General features: G+C 40.4%; 1 protein-coding gene across 1 annotated transcript; it reads left to right on the top strand.

The window, feature by feature from the left end:
* The first annotated feature begins 575 nt into the window (after positions 1–575).
* On the top strand, positions 576–16,375 carry ZNF699 (zinc finger protein 699). Its single transcript, XM_086681324.1, has 6 exons — positions 576–1,338; positions 5,086–5,171; positions 6,045–6,171; positions 10,215–10,313; positions 10,709–10,892; positions 11,244–16,375. Exons 2-6 carry the CDS (start codon positions 5,127–5,129, stop codon positions 12,700–12,702), a joined length of 1,914 nt encoding a protein of 637 aa, XP_086537450.1. The 5' UTR covers positions 576–1,338; positions 5,086–5,126; the 3' UTR covers positions 12,703–16,375.
* Positions 16,376–18,453: the final 2,078 nt, after the last annotated feature.

Consider the following 18,453-nt stretch of genomic DNA (forward strand, 5'->3'; position numbering starts at 1 on the left):
AATGAATACATCTCGATGTATAAGTGTGTAAAAAAAAAAACAAAAAAAACAAAAACAAACACAATCTACAGCAAATAGCTTACCTAGCATCCTTGATAATCATTACCGACCAAGACAAGAATGCTTGATTTCTTTCTGACTTTACAACAGTTTGAGAGGTCCTGCACAAAGAAACGAGGTAGTATTAGAACAAGAAAAAAACAGGGACAGAAAATTGTATTTATACGGAAAATCAAATAACGTAATGACAACTATTAGAGGAGAGCCAGGTTTCCAGGTAACTGGACTTGCATAAACAATTATCAATAGCCTTTCTCTACAAGAGCAGTAATCAATAAAACAATGAAAGGGAAAACTAAAGACCTAAGAAAAGGACTGAATTAATGGAAGGGAGATCTTAGGAAGTGGTATAGGCTTAAAGTTATAACTATCGTGTCCTGTGCATAACAAAGTGGAGAAGGATATAAATTCAAAAAAACGCAATTGAGCATCCAGTTGTCTGGCTTCGGAGCCTGAATGGGAGCCCCTAACCCTATCCCCGCCCCCTAGACCTCAGCTCCCCAAGAATTGCCAACCAAGTCTCGCTCTTCCACCTGGTCTCACCGTAAACCGTGCCCTTCGGAATAGTCAACTAAGCCACGCCCCTAGGCGTTGTCTCGACCCAGCTCCGCCCCACAGTCCTAGTCAACCAAACCCCGCCACGGACCTGATGCCCCCCCAGTCCCGTCCAATTCCAAATCCTGCGCTGATTCGCCCCCAGGGCTCAACCGCCTCTCTCCCCAGAAGAAAACTAGCATTTCTCTTCCACTCGCGGCCAGAAAGAGACGCCTCCCGCCCGACCACCCCTCGTAATCTTACGGCGCAGCTACCGAGGCTCCGCCCCTTACGCTGTGCGAGGCCCAGAAACCGGAAGCAGAAGTGGACTCATGCGCCTGCGCGAGCTGGCGGCCATATCTCTTCGGTCCCGTCTCGAGTCTGAGGTAGTTAATTACCTCCGTTCGTGTACTTCCCGGCTGCCCCTGGCCAGCGCCAGGGCCGACCCGCTGGAGGCGGAGAGGTCGGCATTTACAGGACGGCCTCTCGGCCGTGCCTCCTATCCCCGCTGGAACCCAGCGGCAGGCCGCCGTTCGTCCCGAACTCACTGAATCCGGAGCTCTGGGCTGCGTCCAGCAGCCGGGGTGAGTCGGCTGTAGGTTAGAGAACCACCTTCGTATTTAATCGGCCTTCCAAAGCATCTTTTGGTGTCTTTTCAGAAAGTAAAAGCATCCCTGCCATTCGGGTTACGGGGACGAGCGCCTCCACCTCGTCTGTACGTTGGTCTGGATTTCAGCGTGTTCGGTGAGCACGGGGTGGTGACATTTGCTTCAACTCCGTTCCCATCTCTCCCCTCCTGGGGCAGGAGATATTTGATCGGAGAACTTTACCTTGCCTGTGGGCATCCATTTGATACATTATATCCAGGTACATAAATGTGAACTGATTACTTACTATCCCTGTTACCCCTCCCTCGTGGAATGCAGCTATAAATTTTAATCATTTATCTGTAGATTGTTTTGAGTTTCATACCGAGAGTGCGGTCTTGTGCCATTCTCAGCATTTTCTCTTTTATTCTTGTACCTTGCATTCCTTTTTCTTTCTTTCTTTCTTTCTTTCTTTCTTTCTTTCTCTCTCTCTCTTTCTTTCTTTCTCTCTCTCTCTTTTCTTTCTTTCTTTCTTTCTTTCTTTCTTTCTTTCTTTCTTTCTTTCTTTTTAATGTTTATTTGTTTGAGAGAGAAAGCACGAACAGGTGAGGGGCAGAGAGAGAGAGAGACAGAGAGAATATCCCAAGCAGACTCTTTGCTCTCAACGTAGGGGCCGGATCTGGATCTCCCCATCCGTGAGATCATGACCTCAGCGGAAATCTAGAGCCAGTGGCTTAACCGACTGAGCCACCCAGGCGCCCCTTCCTTTTATTTCTTTAGGGTATTTGCTAGGACTTCCACTACGGGAGACAGACAGTACTAGAATAGTGTATAATTTGCATCCTTGCCTTGTTCCTGATCCCAGAGTTATTCTATCATTTCAGCAGTTAAATAGGATGTTTGCTGTAGATGTTTGTAGATAATAATTATTTTTTCCAACTAAAGCTGTTCTCTAATTTTGGTGGGTTAAATTATCACCAATGGATATTCATAGAGATCAGTCACTATTTTGTATCTAAGAGGAATAGTCATGGTTTTCTGTTAATGTGATGATTATATTAATTGAAGATTCAGTTTTTAACCACTATTCATTTCTTGACGGCACTAATATTTTTATATTACCTTGCATTCATATGTATGAATGAGATCTTGCCTATTTTATTTTGAGTTGTACTTTTCTGGTCTTGGAAACATTCAGGAAAATCGTATTTTCCACCCCTGCAATGGAATTAGGAACCCTTTACTTATTTGGTGAACTTGCCTGTGAAACAATTTGTAATTTATATTTCCTTTGTGGGCATGTTTTAAACTACTGTTTTGTTTAATTAAGGGCTGGTTGTAATCAAGTTTTGTATTTATTTTAGAATGTTGCCAGAAAGGGGCGCCTAGGTGGCTCAGTCGGTTAGGTGACCAACCTCGGCTCAGGTCATGATCTCCCAGTTGGTGAGTTCGAGCCCCGCGTCGCGGGCTCTGTGCTGACAGCTTGGAGCCTGGAGCCTACTTCAGATTCTGTGTCTCCCCATCTCTCTACCCCTCCCCTGCTCATGCTCTGTATCTCTGTCTCTCATTAATAAATAAACATTAAAAAAAAAAAAAAAAGAATGTCGCCAGAAAGTTATACTTCTTTTAGAAATTCATTCATGTCTGTACATTTTCATATATGTTTCCTTAATATTTTGGTTATATTCTCCCTGCAACATCTGTGGTTGTGACCCATTCATAATTCTATTAAAATTGCTAAAGGTATGTTGATTTCATTAGTTTTCAAAGGGCACATTTTTAGTTTTTATTCTTTTTGTTAAAAAAATTTTTTTTAGCATTTATTTATTTTTGAGAGACAGAGAGTGAGTGGGGGAGGGGCAGAGAGAGAGGGAGACACAGAATCTGAAGCAGGCTCCAGGCTCCGAGTTGTCAGCACAGAGTCTGACATGGGGCTTGAGATCATGACCTGAGCTGAAGTTGGACACTTAACTGACTGAGCCACCCAGACGCCCCTCTTTTTATTAATTTTAAAAAATATCATTAATTTTGTCTTATTTTCATTTTTCTGAACGTTTGTGCTGTTCTTTTTCCAACCTTTAAATTAATCGTTAGCCCACCGTTACTGATTTTTTTTCGTCTGGAGTTGATGATATTTATAAATATATAAGTCATACCAGCTGTGGATTTCCAGTGTTCTCTGAAACACTTCTTTTTTTTTTTTTTTTTTAATGTTTATTTATTTAGAGAGAGCGAGCATGAGCGAGAGGGGCAGAAAGGGAGAAAGAGAATCCTAAGCCTGCTCCACGCTTAGCTTAGCGTCGAGCCCGCATGTGAGGCTTGATCTCACGACTGTGAGATCATGACCTGAGCCAAAATTAAGAGTTGCAAGCTTAACCCACTGAGCCACCCAGGTGCACCTGAAACACTTCTTTTAATTGTCTACTTCTTCCTGCCACAAAAGTAGTCCTGACTCACTAAAGATAAATATGTGTGTGCCTCTCTATCCCTATACTGTGCTGGCTACATTATTATGTATCACGTACCACTACCTGATAGGTTTCTCTGTTTATTCCCCTCCTTTAAAAGATTATAACATCCCTGTGCTTCAGGACTTTTCTGTTCTGTTTAGTGCTATATCCCCTGTGACTGTATGTAGTGGGATCAGGGTAAATATTACCTAAGTAAATATGAAATAAAGAAGCAAGAGGTAAGGGCCTTAAGGGAAGTGTCCTTGCTCAAGACAGGAGGCTTAGTCAAGAGAAGGAGCTCACGAAGATAAAACATTTCAGTAGAATACTTCGTTTGTGTACTCTCCAGAGTGCACAGCAGGGTTGCAGGCCAGACTCTGGTAATGTTAGTAATAACAGCCTCATTAACAACTAAATTGTAAGGTCTGTGTTCAGAAATACGCCCATTGGGATTTTAGGCTCTGAAGGAAAATAGGCCTGCATTCACACGCCTGTATATGTAGTACATACGCCCTTTCTGACTGAGTAGCATTGAGTATGTGGTTAATCGATGCTAAGATTTCTCAACTCTAGTAGTATCTGGTTTGCAGAGCTTCTCTGAGAGGAAAGCTCTTGGCAAAGTCATTCTCACATCATGGTTGCTCAAATGGCACATTAGTAACGTAGTAAAGGATGTTGCAGTTTTTACTAGATTTAAAACACACTGCTGGATCCACTGCACGGACAAAACGGTTGCGTTTTTGTTATTTTAAGTTTGCGTAACAGCTGCAGAGAACGCCGTCGGAGATGACATATTTTGCTAACTTGAGGTGCTCTCGCCCTGCTGCTGCGGTCCTCTGTACAGGCAAAATTTAGCAAGAGAGTCAAGCATGGCAGTCTTCACTGCCTCCAACACGTGGAATTGAGTCGGTTGATGCTCTTTCTCAAAAACCAAGTTTCAGAGACCCTGCAGCCCCTGGAGGGAGGATTCGGTGGTCAGAGGCTGGGAAGCAATGCCTGTTAGCCTGTCAGGAGTGCAGAAGAAATGTCGGGAGTGGAGCCCCCAGAAGTTGGATATATAAGTGCTGTTTTGGATTTGACACAGTGTGTATTTTTATGGTTGAAGGCATCGTGTCATAGGTTTTGCTTTTCATTATCATGGGAAAATTGACAGCTAAACTTTTAAAAATTTCAGTTAACTTACAAAATGGGACGTTTAACCTTTTTTTTTTTTTTTAATGATCAACACGGACCACAGCAATGGTTTCTAGCTCTAAAGAGTTTCTAGCTCTAGAGGAGATAAGATTACTTCACCTTCTTAGCAGATCAGTGTGTGTTTGGTTGGGTGTCTTGGGGCTGTGTGCGTGTGTGTTTGTTTTGAGGGGCGTGGTCCCTCATAATGGACCTGCCGTAGCATCTCGCCTCGTGAGTTGTGGGGAGATCTGGATTCTCGTGTCTTCTTTCTCTTGCTTCAGCTCTAACTTCTCAGTACTCTGGCTTTCTTCATGAAGGGAGCATGAAAGAAGAAAGAGCTGCTGAGTTGCAGAAAAATATGACACAGGTAAGTTGGGGCTAATAATTCGCCAAAAGAATTTTCCATTCCGCCAGGTCATTGACCTAATTGTGTGGAGCAGTGGTCAGCAGTCTGCTTCTCTGTTGGGCCACATAGTAAGTATTTTAGGCTCTGAAGGCTATAGAGTCTCTATTGCAATTGAACTGCCAATTTAGCCTAAAGCAACCCCAGATGGTACTTAAACAAATGTTTTATTGTGGTCCAGTAAAACTTTATTTACACAAGCAAGTAGTAGGCTGGATTTAGCCCATGTGCTGTAGTTTGCTGACCCCTGGCCTAGAGGACAAGAAAATATGGCTAGCTGTGGGCCTGAGATGAAAGTTGTATTTCTGCAGTCCCCTGGGTCTCCGGTTAGTGAAAAAAAGAAGAGCTCTCTGTTCCTCGGTGTGTTTTTATGCATTTAAACCTCATTGCGATATGACCCAGTGTTTCATGTTGTGCTCAGTGCTATGGTGGGAAAGAAGGAAGCAGGTGAAATTGTTTCTGTAACAAGTAACTGCTGGTGTCAATGTGGAATTTATTTCATTTCTAGAGCATTTCTCTCATTTCAGCCATATGCTCTGGACTGTTCTGGATTATTATAAGACTGGAATTGGTTACCATCAAACTGTGGAAGAGATAAATTTAACATTTAGTAGTTAGATGCGTGAGACAGGATTGGATCAGTTAGGAAGAGAGTTACGGGGAGAGCACAAGATCTGATGGCTGCATTCTGGGGTAGATGTCAGGAGACCATAGTATCTTCAGAACTTACTATGAGTTAGTTAGTTCTCAGTTCCCCAGTATTATCAACCTCATCAGTTCTGCATATATGGGGAGAGTTGGTACCTTCCTGAAGAGAATATGTGTGGTGTGTTTTAGGACTCAGTGGTCTTTGAGGATGTGGCTGTGGACTTTACCCAGGAGGAGTGGGCTTTGCTGGATCTTGCTCAGAGGAACCTCTACCGAGATGTGATGCTGGAAAACTTCCAGAACCTGGCCTCATTAGGTAAGAGTGGCAACATTCCTTCATTTAGTTGTTGAGAAAACAATTTTACTAATTGACCTTGTTCTAGGATTTGGACTGAGGAATTCGAATATAGTGGTAAATACGACAGACACTCACTGACCCCAAGGAACTTACTGTGTCTAGTGGTTTCTTCATGAAAATAAACATCTGTGTAGTGAACTGTCTTTTTCTTGTGGTTAAAAGCGTTGATGCTTATTATGTGTTGAAAGTGTGGGCATAGACTTCGGGCATCCCTTTGGGTCTTAGGGAGGTTTGTGGTTTCGGTCCTTAGGATAATTTTATTGATGTCAGTGTTCTTTACTCAGAGACTACCAGGAACATACCTGTAAACAAGTGGGGTTTATTACTCAGTGACCTGGGGAGCTGTGGTATGTCTCAGAAAGGTGTTAAAAAGTACATATTATAGGGTTTGTGCTTTGGTTGAGTGATTTGGGGATGGGCCTGTGGAAGCTGGCTGTATTAGTTTCCTAGGCCTTTCATAACAAAGTACCACAAACTGTGGCTAAAAACAGCAGAGACTTATTTCATATTTCTGGAGACTGGAAATATAAGGCCAGACTCCTTTTGAAGGCTCTATGGGAAAATTTCTCCCGTCTCTTCCCAGCTTCTGGTGGTTGCCAGCAATCCTGGGTGTTTCTTGGTACACAGCATATCATTCTTTTTTTTTTTTTTTTTTTTTTTTTTTAAGATTTTCTTTTTAAATAATCTCTCCACCCAATGTGGGGCTCGGACCCACAACCCCACGATCAAAAGTTGCATGCTCCACCAACTGAGCCAGCCAGGTGCCCCATGCAGCTCTCTCATTCTAATCTTTGCCTTTTTTTAAAAGAAAATGTTTATTAATTTTTAAGAGAGAGACAGAGCAGGAGCTGGGGAGGTGCAGAGGGAAAGAGGGAAATAGGGTCCAAAGCAGGCTTTGTGCTGACAGCAGAGAGCCCGATGTGGGGCTCGAACTCATGAACTGTGAGATCATGACCTGAGCCAAAGTCGGACATTCAATCGACTGAGCAACCCAGGTGCCCCTCTAATCTTTGCCTTTATCTTCACATGGCCTTTTTCCCTTTTTATGTTAATCCTTATAAGGACACTAGTCAATGGATTGAAGACCCACTTCAATCCAGTGTAACTTCATCTTTACTTGATTATATCTACAAAGACCCTATTTCCAAAGTAACATTCTGAGGTTTCAAGTGAACATGACTTTTTTTTTTAATTTTAGACAGAACGCACGCTAGTGGGGGAGAGGAAGGGGGGGGGAGAGGAGAGGGAGAGAAAATCTTAAGCAGGCTCCATGCTCAGCGAGGAGCCTGACGAGAGGCCTGATCCCATGACCCTGGCTGGGATCATGACCTGAGCTGAAATCAAGAGTCACTTAACCGACTGAGCCACCCAGATGTCCCTGACATTTTGTTTTAAGACACTTGTTTTTAGAGCAGTTGTAGATTCACAGCAGAATGGAGCAGTAGATGCAGAGATTTCTCATATATGCCCTGCCCCTGTACAGGTACAGTGTGTCTTCTGCTATCAACATCTACCAGAGTGGTACATTTGTTACAACTGACAAACCTGAATTGACACATCATCATCACCCTGCATCCATAGTTTACATTAGGATTCACTCTTGGTGTTACACATTATGTGGTTTGGACAAATACGTAATGGTATATATATCAATCATTATAGTATCATACAGAGTGGTTTAACTGCCTTAAAATTCTCTTTGCTTTGTCAGTTCATCTCTTCTTCCCCTCTAACCTGTGGCAGCCACTGATCTTTTTACTGTCTTCATAGTTTTGGCTTTTCCAGAATGTCACGTAGTTGGAATCATATGGACCAAATCGTATCGGTTTTCCCGTGGCTTCTTTCACTTAGTAATACGCATTTATGATTCTTCCATGTCTTTTTGTGGCTTGATAGTTCATTTCTTTTTGGTTCTGAATGATATTTCATTGTCTGGATGTACCACAGTTTTAGTTATCCATTCACCCACTGAATGACATCTTTTTTTTTTTTTTTTTTTTTAATTTTTTTTTTTTTTTCCAACGTTTATTTATTTTTGGGACAGAGAGAGACAGAGCATGAACGGGGGAGGGGCAGAGAGAGAGGGAGACACAGAATCGGAAACAGGCTCCAGGCTCCGAGCCATCAGCCCAGAGCCCGACGCGGGGCTCGAACTCACGGACCGCGAGATCGTGACCTGGCTGAAGTCGGACGCTTAACCGACTGCGCCACCCAGGCGCCCCTGAATGACATCTTTTTTTAAAAAAAAAATTTTTTTTTTTTTTTAACGTTTATTCATCTTTGAGAAACAGAGAGAGACAGAGCATGAGTGGGGAAGGGGCAGAGAGAGGGAGACACAGAATCAGAAGCAGGCTCCAGGCTCCAAGCTGTCAGCACAGAGCCCGACGCGGGGCTCGAACTCATGAACTGCGAGATCATAACCTGAGCCGAAGTTGGATGCTCAACCGACTGAGCAACCCAGGAGCCCCATGAAGGACATCTTAATTGTTTCGATGCTTGGGCAGTTTTGAATAAAGCTGCGGTAAACCTGTGTGTGCAGGTTTTTGTGTGGACATGTTTTCATCTCCTTTGGGTAAATTCCAAGAAGTGTGATTGCCCTATCATACTATCTTCCAAAGTGGGTGTCCCTATTTGCATTCCCTCCAGCAACAAATGAGAGTTCCTTGCCAGCGTTTGTTGGTGTCAGTGTTCTGGATATTAGCTGTTCTCATAAGCGTGTGGTAGTATCTCATTGTTTCAATTTGTGTTTTCCTGATGACATTTTGAACTATATTTTCATATGTTTATTTGTCATCTGTATCTCTTCTTTGGTGAGGTGTCTGTTGAGGTCTTTGGCCCGCTTTTTACTCAGGTTGTTTGTTTTCTTATTGTTGAATTTTAAGAGTTCTTTGTTAATGGGGGTGCCTGGCTGGCTTAGTCAGTAGAGCATGTGTCTCTTGATCTCGGGGTTGTGAGTTTGAGTCCCACATGGGTGTAGAGATTACTTAAATAAATAAACTTTAAAAAAATTATTTATTTTGGATAACAGTCCTTTATCAGATGTGTCTTTTCTAGATGTTTTCTCCCAGTCTGTGGCTTATCTTTTCATTCTCTTGCCAGTATCTTTTGCAGAGCAATACTTTTTTAATTTTAATGTAGTCCAGCTTGTGAATTTCTCTTATGGGTCATGCCTTTGGTGTTGTATCTAAGAAGTCATCTCCAGACCCTAGGTCATCTAGATTTTCTCCTATGTTGTCTTCCAGGTATTTCATAGTTTTGCACTTTACATTTAGGTCTTTGATCCATGTGATCCCTTTTTGAGTTGATTTTTGTGAAAAGTGTAAAAGTCTGTGTCTAGGTTAATTTTTTTCCATGTTGGGGTCTAGTTGTTTCAGTCTTTGTTGAAAAGACTATCTTCTCTATTACCTTTGCTCCTTTGTCAAAGATCAGCTGACTGTGTTTATGTAGGTCTATTTCTGGGCTCTCTGTTCTGTTTCATCGATCTGTTTGGACATAAATTTTCAAGGGACACTGTTCAGTCCACAGGTGGTCACTTTAGATTGGATGCTGACAAAAAGAGGTAGAAATTTTATTACCGAGTAGTGTGTGTGTATTGCGGGGGGGGGGGGGGGGGGGGGTCACCCTTAGATTAAATTACATAGTGGCCTTGTTTTGCTTAATTTTATCATGGTCTCAGCATAACCTTGTTTAAGATTGGTATTCTGTGAGATTTTTATATTCAACAGGAGAACAAAGGGTCCTGAGTATCAGACCAGCTTCTAATATTGAAGTTTAGATATGATTGTCACATTGGTTCTAGAAATCAGAGGCTGTGTCATTGTCTCTGTCACTGTCAACCCCCCCTACCGTGCCCCCACTTGAAAAACTTTTTTGACGTCTTGTTGAAATTAAATTTACCTTGCCCATAATTAAAGTATCTGAAGAACAAAATTTTGACTGTCATGGAAATGTTCATGGTTCGTCATTGTTTTCCGTCATGATAAGCCTTTCTGCATTACTAGGGTATCCACTCCACACACCGTATCTGATCTCCCAGTGGAAACAAGAGGAGGACCTGAAAACAGTGGAAAGAGGACCTATCCAGGGGGAGCACCAGGAAGGCAAGAATCCTTGGGAGAAACTATCCTGGTTGGGGGGATATTACGTTTGGAAAAATCTAATAAAAGCAGAGCAAAATTTTGTTTTGTTTGAGGGGTCTGATCTTCCAGATTCCTTGTTTTGATTTTTTATCAGTATTCTCACAGTATCCTTGTTCTTGGAAAGATCTGTATTTCCTCTTGTAAGTTAGTATTTGGTCATGTGCACTTTATCCGGTTCCTTTGTGTTTTGTTCTCCTAATAATTCCCTATTTGTGTCACTATCAGTCCTAGTCTTCATAGAATTATTTCTTAGTTGCATACCATTTTGACCTTTGTGCATATTATTACCAAAGTCCTGAAACAGCCACACTTCCAGAAGTCCTTTGCTTATAGGTGCCTTTACTTTTTTGTTTCAGGTTTTGAGACTCAACTTAAAACTAGAGAATCAGTTACTCCACAAGATACTTATGGACAAAAAATATCCAATGAACAGAAGATAGTTAGATTCAAAAGGAATGATTCTTCGTCATCCATTTTACACAAAAACGGGGAATACCAGGGTATTTATTATCAGAACAAAAACCGTGAGAGACATTTGAGGTAAGTAAGAAAAAGTAGTGCCTGAGGAGAGGATCTTAAAATGTCATAAAACTTAAAAAAACATGTATATATATAGAACTTGGTCAAAAATTGTGAATTCATAAAGAATTTTTCCAAGATTTTTTTTTTTGAAAATTACATTGAGATCTTCACTATTTGACACATAGTTCAGTTGTAAGCAATTATCAGAAAAATTATATAAGTCAAAACAACTCATTGATAATATTGGCTATGGTAGAGCCCTCTGGGAGAACTTTGAACTTGTAACTTGATGGGGCAGAAAATGTACATAATCCCTGAAAATGGTAAAAATTTATTTACCACTAATAACGTGCTTTTTATTTTTAAAAGAAGCCCCGTGGTGGAGAACGTCAATGAACATAGTGAAGAAAATCGGCGTGGACAAACCTTCGGCCAAATCTCACATCTGAATATACTGAAGAGAACTACTGAAGTAAAGTCCTATGAATGCCGCGAGTGTAAAACGGCCTTCGCAGATCATTTATCCCTTAAAAATCACATCAGGTCTCACGCCAGAAGCAAACCCTATCAGTGTAAAGAATGTGGGAAGGCTTTTCATTTTCTTGCTTGTTTTAAGAAGCATGTGAAAACTCCCACTGAAGGGAAACCCTATGAATGTAAGGAGTGTATGAAAGCCTTCGCTTGTTCTTCATTCTTTAGGGCACATATGAAGATTCACACTGGAAAGACGAACTATGAATGTAAAGAATGTGGAAAGACCTTTAGCTGTTCTTCATCCCTCACGGAACACAAAAGGATTCATAGTGGAGATAAGCCTTATGAATGTCGGGAATGTGGGAAGGCCTTTAGTTGTTCCTCCTCACTCTCCAAACACAAGAGGATTCATAGTGGAGATAAGCCATATGAATGTAAGGAATGTGGGAAGGCCTTTAGTTCTTCCTCTCACCTTATAATACACATAAGAATTCATACTGGAGAGAAGCCTTACGAATGTAAAGAGTGTGGGAAGGCCTTCAGTGAGTCCTCAAAACTCACTGTCCACGTCAGAACACACACAGGAGACAAACCATATAAATGTAAGGAATGTGGGAAAGCCTACAATTGTCCCTCCTCCTTAAGTATCCACATGAGAAAACACACTGGAGAGAAACCCTATGAATGTCTGGAATGTGGAAAAGCCTTCTATCTTCCCACTTCCCTGAATACACACGTGAAAAATCAAAGTAGAGAGAAACCCTATGAATGTAAGGAATGTGGAAAAGCCTTCAGTTGTCCCTCATCCTTCAGAGCACACGTGAGAGATCACACTGGAAAGATACAATATGAATGTAAGGAATGTGGGAAGGCCTTTAGCCGTTCTTCATCCCTCACGGAACATTTAAGAACTCACAGTGGAGAGAAGCCTTATGAATGTAAGGAATGTGGGAAAGCCTTTATTAGTTCCTCCCACCTTACAGTACATATAAGAACTCACACTGGAGAGAAACCTTATGAATGTAAGAAATGTGGAAAAGCCTTCATTTATCCCTCAGCCCTTAGGATCCACATGAGAACACACACTGGGGAGAAGCCCTATGAATGTAAGGAATGTGGGAAAGCCTTTCGCCATTCTTCATACCTTACTGTCCATGCAAGAATGCACACTGGAGAGAAGCCCTTTGAATGTCTGGAGTGTGGGAAAGCCTTCAGTTGTCCCTCATCCTTTCGAAGACATGTAAGAAGCCACACTGGAGAGAAACCCTATGAATGTAAGGAATGTGGGAAAGCCTTTGTGTGCCCTGCCTACTTTCGAAGACATGTGAAAACTCACAGCAGAGAAAATACATAAATGTCAGAAATATGGGAGTGTCTTCAAGGCATTTTCACATCCTCCGTCTAACATTGCGGAGATACCCTATGAATGTAAGAAAGCAGGAAGTTGTTGCTTATCTGTTTGAAGACTCGAGAACTCACAGCTGAGAGAAACCTGTGTATGTAAACCTTGTGGTAATACCTTCAATGAACATCACTTAACTGTGGATAAGGAAGCTTAACTAGAAGCGCAGATCAGTGACTCACCTTGAAAGTGGACTGCTGGCTCATTGATTTTCACTTTCTGTTTTCTGGTGTGAATATTTAAAGTGATAAGTTTTCCTCTAATACTTTTTCAGCTCTAACCATGCTTAAGTTGTGAGGTACTTTTATTTGGGCTGAGATGTAAATGTTCTTCATAACAAAATCTTTTGGACCCATAAGGGGATTTGAGGTGTTTTTCATAGGCAGGCAGGAGTGTTTTTTGTTTTTGTTTTTTTTTTTTTTAGTTTCTAATTAATGCTCATTGTTCTCCAAGTATACGAACATTATGGTATCAACACTTTGGTATTTGTGATTTCTTTTGTAATTTTTTTTCTTGTAATTGGTAGTTTCATTTTGATCCAGCATGGTAGATACTGGAAATTGCCTACTCGGTATTTTTTTTCTTTTCTCTTTTTTCTTTTTTCATACTTATTTATTTTGGGGAGAGCGCAAGTAGGGGAGGGGCACAGAGAAGGAGAATAGAGTATCTGAAGCGGGCTTTGTGCTGACCGGCTGACAGCAGTGATCCCAATGTGGGGCTTGAACCCACAGCCCTTGAGATGATGATCTGAGCTGAAGTCAGATGTTTAACGGACTGAGCCACTCAGGTGCTCCTTTTTTCTTTCTTTTTTTTTTAACTAAGAACTTCTAGTTTTTGATGTTATCAGTTTTTACTATTAAAAGCTTTTCCTGTCTAATACGCAATTTCAGCAGAAATTAATAAGTGCGAAGTTCTCCAAAGAAGAGTCGCCTCTGATACCTTGTTTTTGTATGTTGTTCTTTGTCCTTACTCAAGGCTGGGAGTTGGACCCAGTGTTTTGAGTTTAAAAAGAGACCTTGTGAGAAGAAAGCTAGAAGTAAAGTTGGTTGAGCTGGCTTGTATGTGTTGGACATGGTTGGGACTTCATTTCTCAAAATCATTTCCTTCATCCAGTTCCAGGTTAGAGTTGGTGAAAGTAGTTTGCATGAAATGGGAAGGCAGAAGAAGCCATTATTCTTCATTTAGTGGAGCCATCCAATGAAGACAGATGCATAGGGGCCAGGTGGGCTTCAGTTTCAGGCTCATTTTCCTGATTACTGGACCCACCAATCAATTCTAGCTTGAAACAGAACATTATATGTTTTCACTTCAGTAACCTCAGAGACAGCAGCTCTGTAGACCTCTCTATAAGTTCCTCCATCATGGTCATACACAGCTTCTTAGATTTTCTGGCAAGTTCCAGCACTGTCATTTTGCTGATATTATAGTCCCTCTGGCACATCACCTGAATATGTAGAATTGGCGCCATTTTGGAGCAGGATTGTTATTTGTGGTCCAATCCATCACGTCACTTTGCTCAAGGGGAAAGACAGCTATGTAAATCCCCTGGGACCTCAAGTGAGAGCTGTGGACGGCAGGGAAGATTAGTTATAATTGTAAGCATCAGACAGGGTGTCATCCTATTTTGCTGGAGGAAGATGTATATTTGACACCTTCAAACATTTTTCTGCTTTTTTGAGAAAGAGGAGTTCTTTAGTTTATGCTTCTTCAGGTACATTTAGCTATACTTCTCCCTTCCGTTACATTTCCATTTTATTTCTGAAAGTATACCTATGGCACTTTCCCTTTATCATTTTCTGCTCTTTTAGTAAAGCATATATATACCAATATGCATGAAGTGTGCTACTCGTAAGTGTATAACTTGATGAAATTTTTCTTATGTACACACCCTGATAATCAGAACATTCCCAGGATTCCAGAAAGTTTATTTATCTGCCTTGTCAATAATTGTTCCACAAAGGAAACACAATTTTGACTTTGCATTCAATTTATTAGGTTTGCTTATTCTTGATTTTCTTGATCTTTATCTAAGTGCTTAAATACAATATGTACAATTACGTGTTTGGTTTCTTAGTGTGGTGTCTGGTTTACGTTTTAATTGCTCCTTTCACAGACTTAACACTCATTTCTCTTGATATACGTTTTGTATGTAGGAATGAGATCCCTGGGTAGACTTTATCTTTAGTTTCAATAGTTACTGCAGTTTTTCAAAAAGGTAGATTACACCTATCATCCTAAAAGCAATGTGTGGAAATTGTGATTATTCCATTTAGCTGGCCAAACTTTCTAATTTCAGCCATCCAGCAGAGGATATGGTAACATCCTGCTTTGGTTTTAGTTTGCAGTTACCTGATATGTAAGGATGAGAAGTACGTTTTACGTGCTTGTTGGATACCTTTTATGAGGGCATCCTGTTGAAGCATTTCACCCATGCTTGGTTCCTTTTTTATTTCAAGGGTTTCTAGGTATTTATCCTTTATTGTATGTATGTGTATCTCTATATCTAAGTACATATGCATACATATATAAAACCTTTATATATGTGTGTGTGTATATGTTACGTATATTATATATACATATATTACAAATAACATTTCCCAGTCTCTGGCTTCTCTTTTCACTCTTCTCATTTTTGTAAGCTATAAAGAGTTTATTATCTTGATGAATTCTGTCTGTGTGTCTTGACTGTGCATTTTTGGGTTAGCTATTCTTCCTGGCAGGCTATTTCTCTCTGCTGTAGGTCCCAGAAGGTCCAGGCTCTTTCTTTCCATGTTGAAGTCTCAGGGAGGAAAGAATCGATGGCCTTTTTGAATAACTCCAATATGTTGATTATAATAGAATCTGACTGGCTCACTTGCTAATTGTTATCGAGTCACAGTGCAGTGTCCCGTTTGTTTAAGGCAGGCTCCCATGCTCATTCAGAAACCAGAGTAGAGACTGCACTGAGTCAGAGTCCTGACAATTGTCATGTATACAGAGAGGGGAGGAGGCAGCAGTGGACAAGTGCGGATATGGGAATAGAGGTAATCTTGTCTGCTAGCATGTTGTGCTTACTGTGGTCTTAGCAACAGTGGGGAACTGAAGTCTGGTAACTCAACAAGGGCTAAGTAATTGTAGAAATCCTTTCATAAAGGTTAGATGCCATCTGTTAACATATCTTTAGATTGCTAAAGATGGCTTCTCAATCTCTACGTTGCTTTGTAGTATGTAGGGAAATCTGGGAGTGAGACACAATTTTTTTATTCTTCATTTGTTTCTATATTTTTAGAATTTCCTTATCAATTTTCACAAATATGCTGAGAGTATGCTTGGAATTGGCATTGACTTGATGCAATAACCTGAATGAAATTGACATCTTTATGATACTGAGTCTTCCAATTGAACATAATATAATCATCCATTTACCAAGGTTGTCTGTAATTTCTTTTAACAGTATTTCATGGTTTAATTGTAGAGGTCTTGAATGTTTTTAATTTATTTCTAGGTATGTGGTATGTTTTGCTTTGTAAATATTTTTATTTATTTCCTTTTTGATTTTTCAGCTAGCGCGAATTGCAATTTCTTTTTGTACTTTGATATTTTTATCCAATGACATTCATAAATTAAATTATTATTTGAAATATTATTCAAATAGTTTGTGGATTATTTTGGATTTTCTGTGTATACAATCCTGTCAGTTATGAAAGAAAGTCTTACTTGATTCTCCCCCTCCCTTTTCTTTTTTTAAGTAGGCTCCACGCCCAGTGTGGAGCCCAACGCAGGGATTCAACTCATGACCTTGAGATCAAGAGTTGGATGCTTAACTGACTGAGCCATCCAGGCACCCCAAAACGTCTTAACTTGGTTTCTAAACTTTGTGGGTTTTTTTCTTTTCACCTCATTGCTTTATAATGATGAATAGAAATGATGAGTATGAGCATCTTTGTCCTGTTCCTGATCTTAGGGGGAAATGTGCCATATTTCAGAAGTATAATAATAACTATAGTTTTCATAGATTAATTTTATTAATTTATTATTTTTTTTAAATTTACATTCATTAGTTATCAGATAAGGCAACAATGATTTCAGTAGATTCCTTAATGCCCCTTACCCATTTAGCCCATACCCCCCGCACAACCCCTCCAATAACCCTCAGTTTGTTCTCCATATTTAAGAGTCTCTTATGTTTTGTCCCCCTCTCTGTTTCTATATGATTTTTGCTTCCCTTCTCTTATGTCCATCTGTTTTGTATTATAAAGTTCTCCTATGAGTGAAGTCATATGATACTTGTTTTTCTCTAATTTTGCTTACCATAATACCTTCTAGTTTCATCCACATAGTTGCAAATGGCAAGATTTCATTCTTTTTGATTGCTGAGTAATACTCCATTGTCTATATATATACCACATCTTCATCCATTCATCTATCGATGGACATTTGGGCTCTTTTCATACTTTGGTTATTGTTGATAGTGCTGCTATAAACATTGGGGTGCATGTGTCCCTTCAAAACAGCATATCTGTGTCCCTTGGATGAATACCTATTAGTGCAGTGGCTGGGTCAAAGGGTAGTTCTATTTTTAATTTTTTGAGGAAATTCCATACTGTTTTCCAGATTGGCTGCACCAGTTTGCATTCCCACCAGCAGTGCAAAAGAGATCATCTTTCTCTGCATCTCGCCAACATCAGGCAACTTTTGTTGCCTGAGTTGTTAATGTTAGCCATTCTGACAGGTGTGAGGTGGTATCTCATTGTGATTTTGATTTCTATTTTCCTGATGATGAGTCATGTTGATCATTTTTTCATGTGTCAGTTGGCCATGGATGACAAGGCCAAGGATGTCTTCTTTGGAGAAGTGTCTATTCATGTCTTTTGCTCATTTCTTCACTGGATTAGTTGTTTTTTGGGTGTTGAGTTTGAGAAGTTCTTAATAGATTTTGGATACTAACCCTTTATCTGATATGTCATTTGCAAATATCTTCTCCCATTCCGTTGGTTGCCTTTTAGTTTTGCTGATGTTTCCTTCACTGTGCAGAAGCTTTTTATTTTGATGAGGTCCCAATAGTTCATTTTTGCTTTTGTTTCCTTTGCATCTGGAGACGTGTTGAGTAAGAAGTTGCTGCAGCCAAGGTCAAAGAGGTTTTTGCCTGCTTTCTCTTTGAGATTTTGATGGCTTCCTGTCTTATGTTTAGGTCTTTCATCCATTTTGAGTTTATTTTTGTGTATGGTGTAAGAAAGTGGTCCAAGTTCATTCTTCTGCATGTTGCTGTCCAGTTTTCCCAGCGCCACTTGCTGAAGGGACTGTCTTTATTCCATTGGATATTCTTTCCTGCTACATCAAAGATTAGTTGGCCATACGTTTGTGGGTCCATTTCTGGGTTTTCTGTTCTGTTCCATTGAGTGTTTTTGTGCCAGTACCATAGTTTCTTGATGATTACAGCTTTGTAATACAGCTTGAAGTCCGGGATTGTGATGCCTTCTGCTTTGGGTTTTTGTTTTTGTTTTTTTTTTTCAAGATTGCTGTGGCTATTCAGGGTCTTTGCTGGTTCCACACACGTTTTAGGATTGTTTGTTCTAGCTCTGTGAAGAATGCTGGTGTTATTTTGATAGGTATTGCATTAAATATGCATATTGCTTTGGGTGGTATTGACATTTTAACAATATTTGTTCTTCCTATCCAGGAGCATGGAATATTTTTCCATTTTTTGTGTCTTCTTCAATTTCT

Source organism: Puma concolor, chromosome A2 (assembly GCF_028749965.1).
Source record: "Puma concolor isolate L17-30 chromosome A2, mPumCon1.1.hap2, whole genome shotgun sequence".
Taxonomy (NCBI): Eukaryota; Metazoa; Chordata; class Mammalia; order Carnivora; family Felidae; genus Puma; species Puma concolor.

Excerpts from the sequence above, each read along its gene's own strand:
- ZNF699 (XM_086681324.1), top strand. The coding sequence starts at position 5,127 with ATGAAAGAAGAAAGAGCTGCTGAGTTGCAGAAAAATATGACACAG. Across the intron at positions 5,172-6,044 it reads TGCAGAAAAATATGACACAG|GACTCAGTGGTCTTTGAGGA; the intron begins GTAAGTTGGGGC and ends GGTGTGTTTTAG. Across the intron at positions 10,893-11,243 it reads AACCGTGAGAGACATTTGAG|AAGCCCCGTGGTGGAGAACG; the intron begins GTAAGTAAGAAA and ends TATTTTTAAAAG.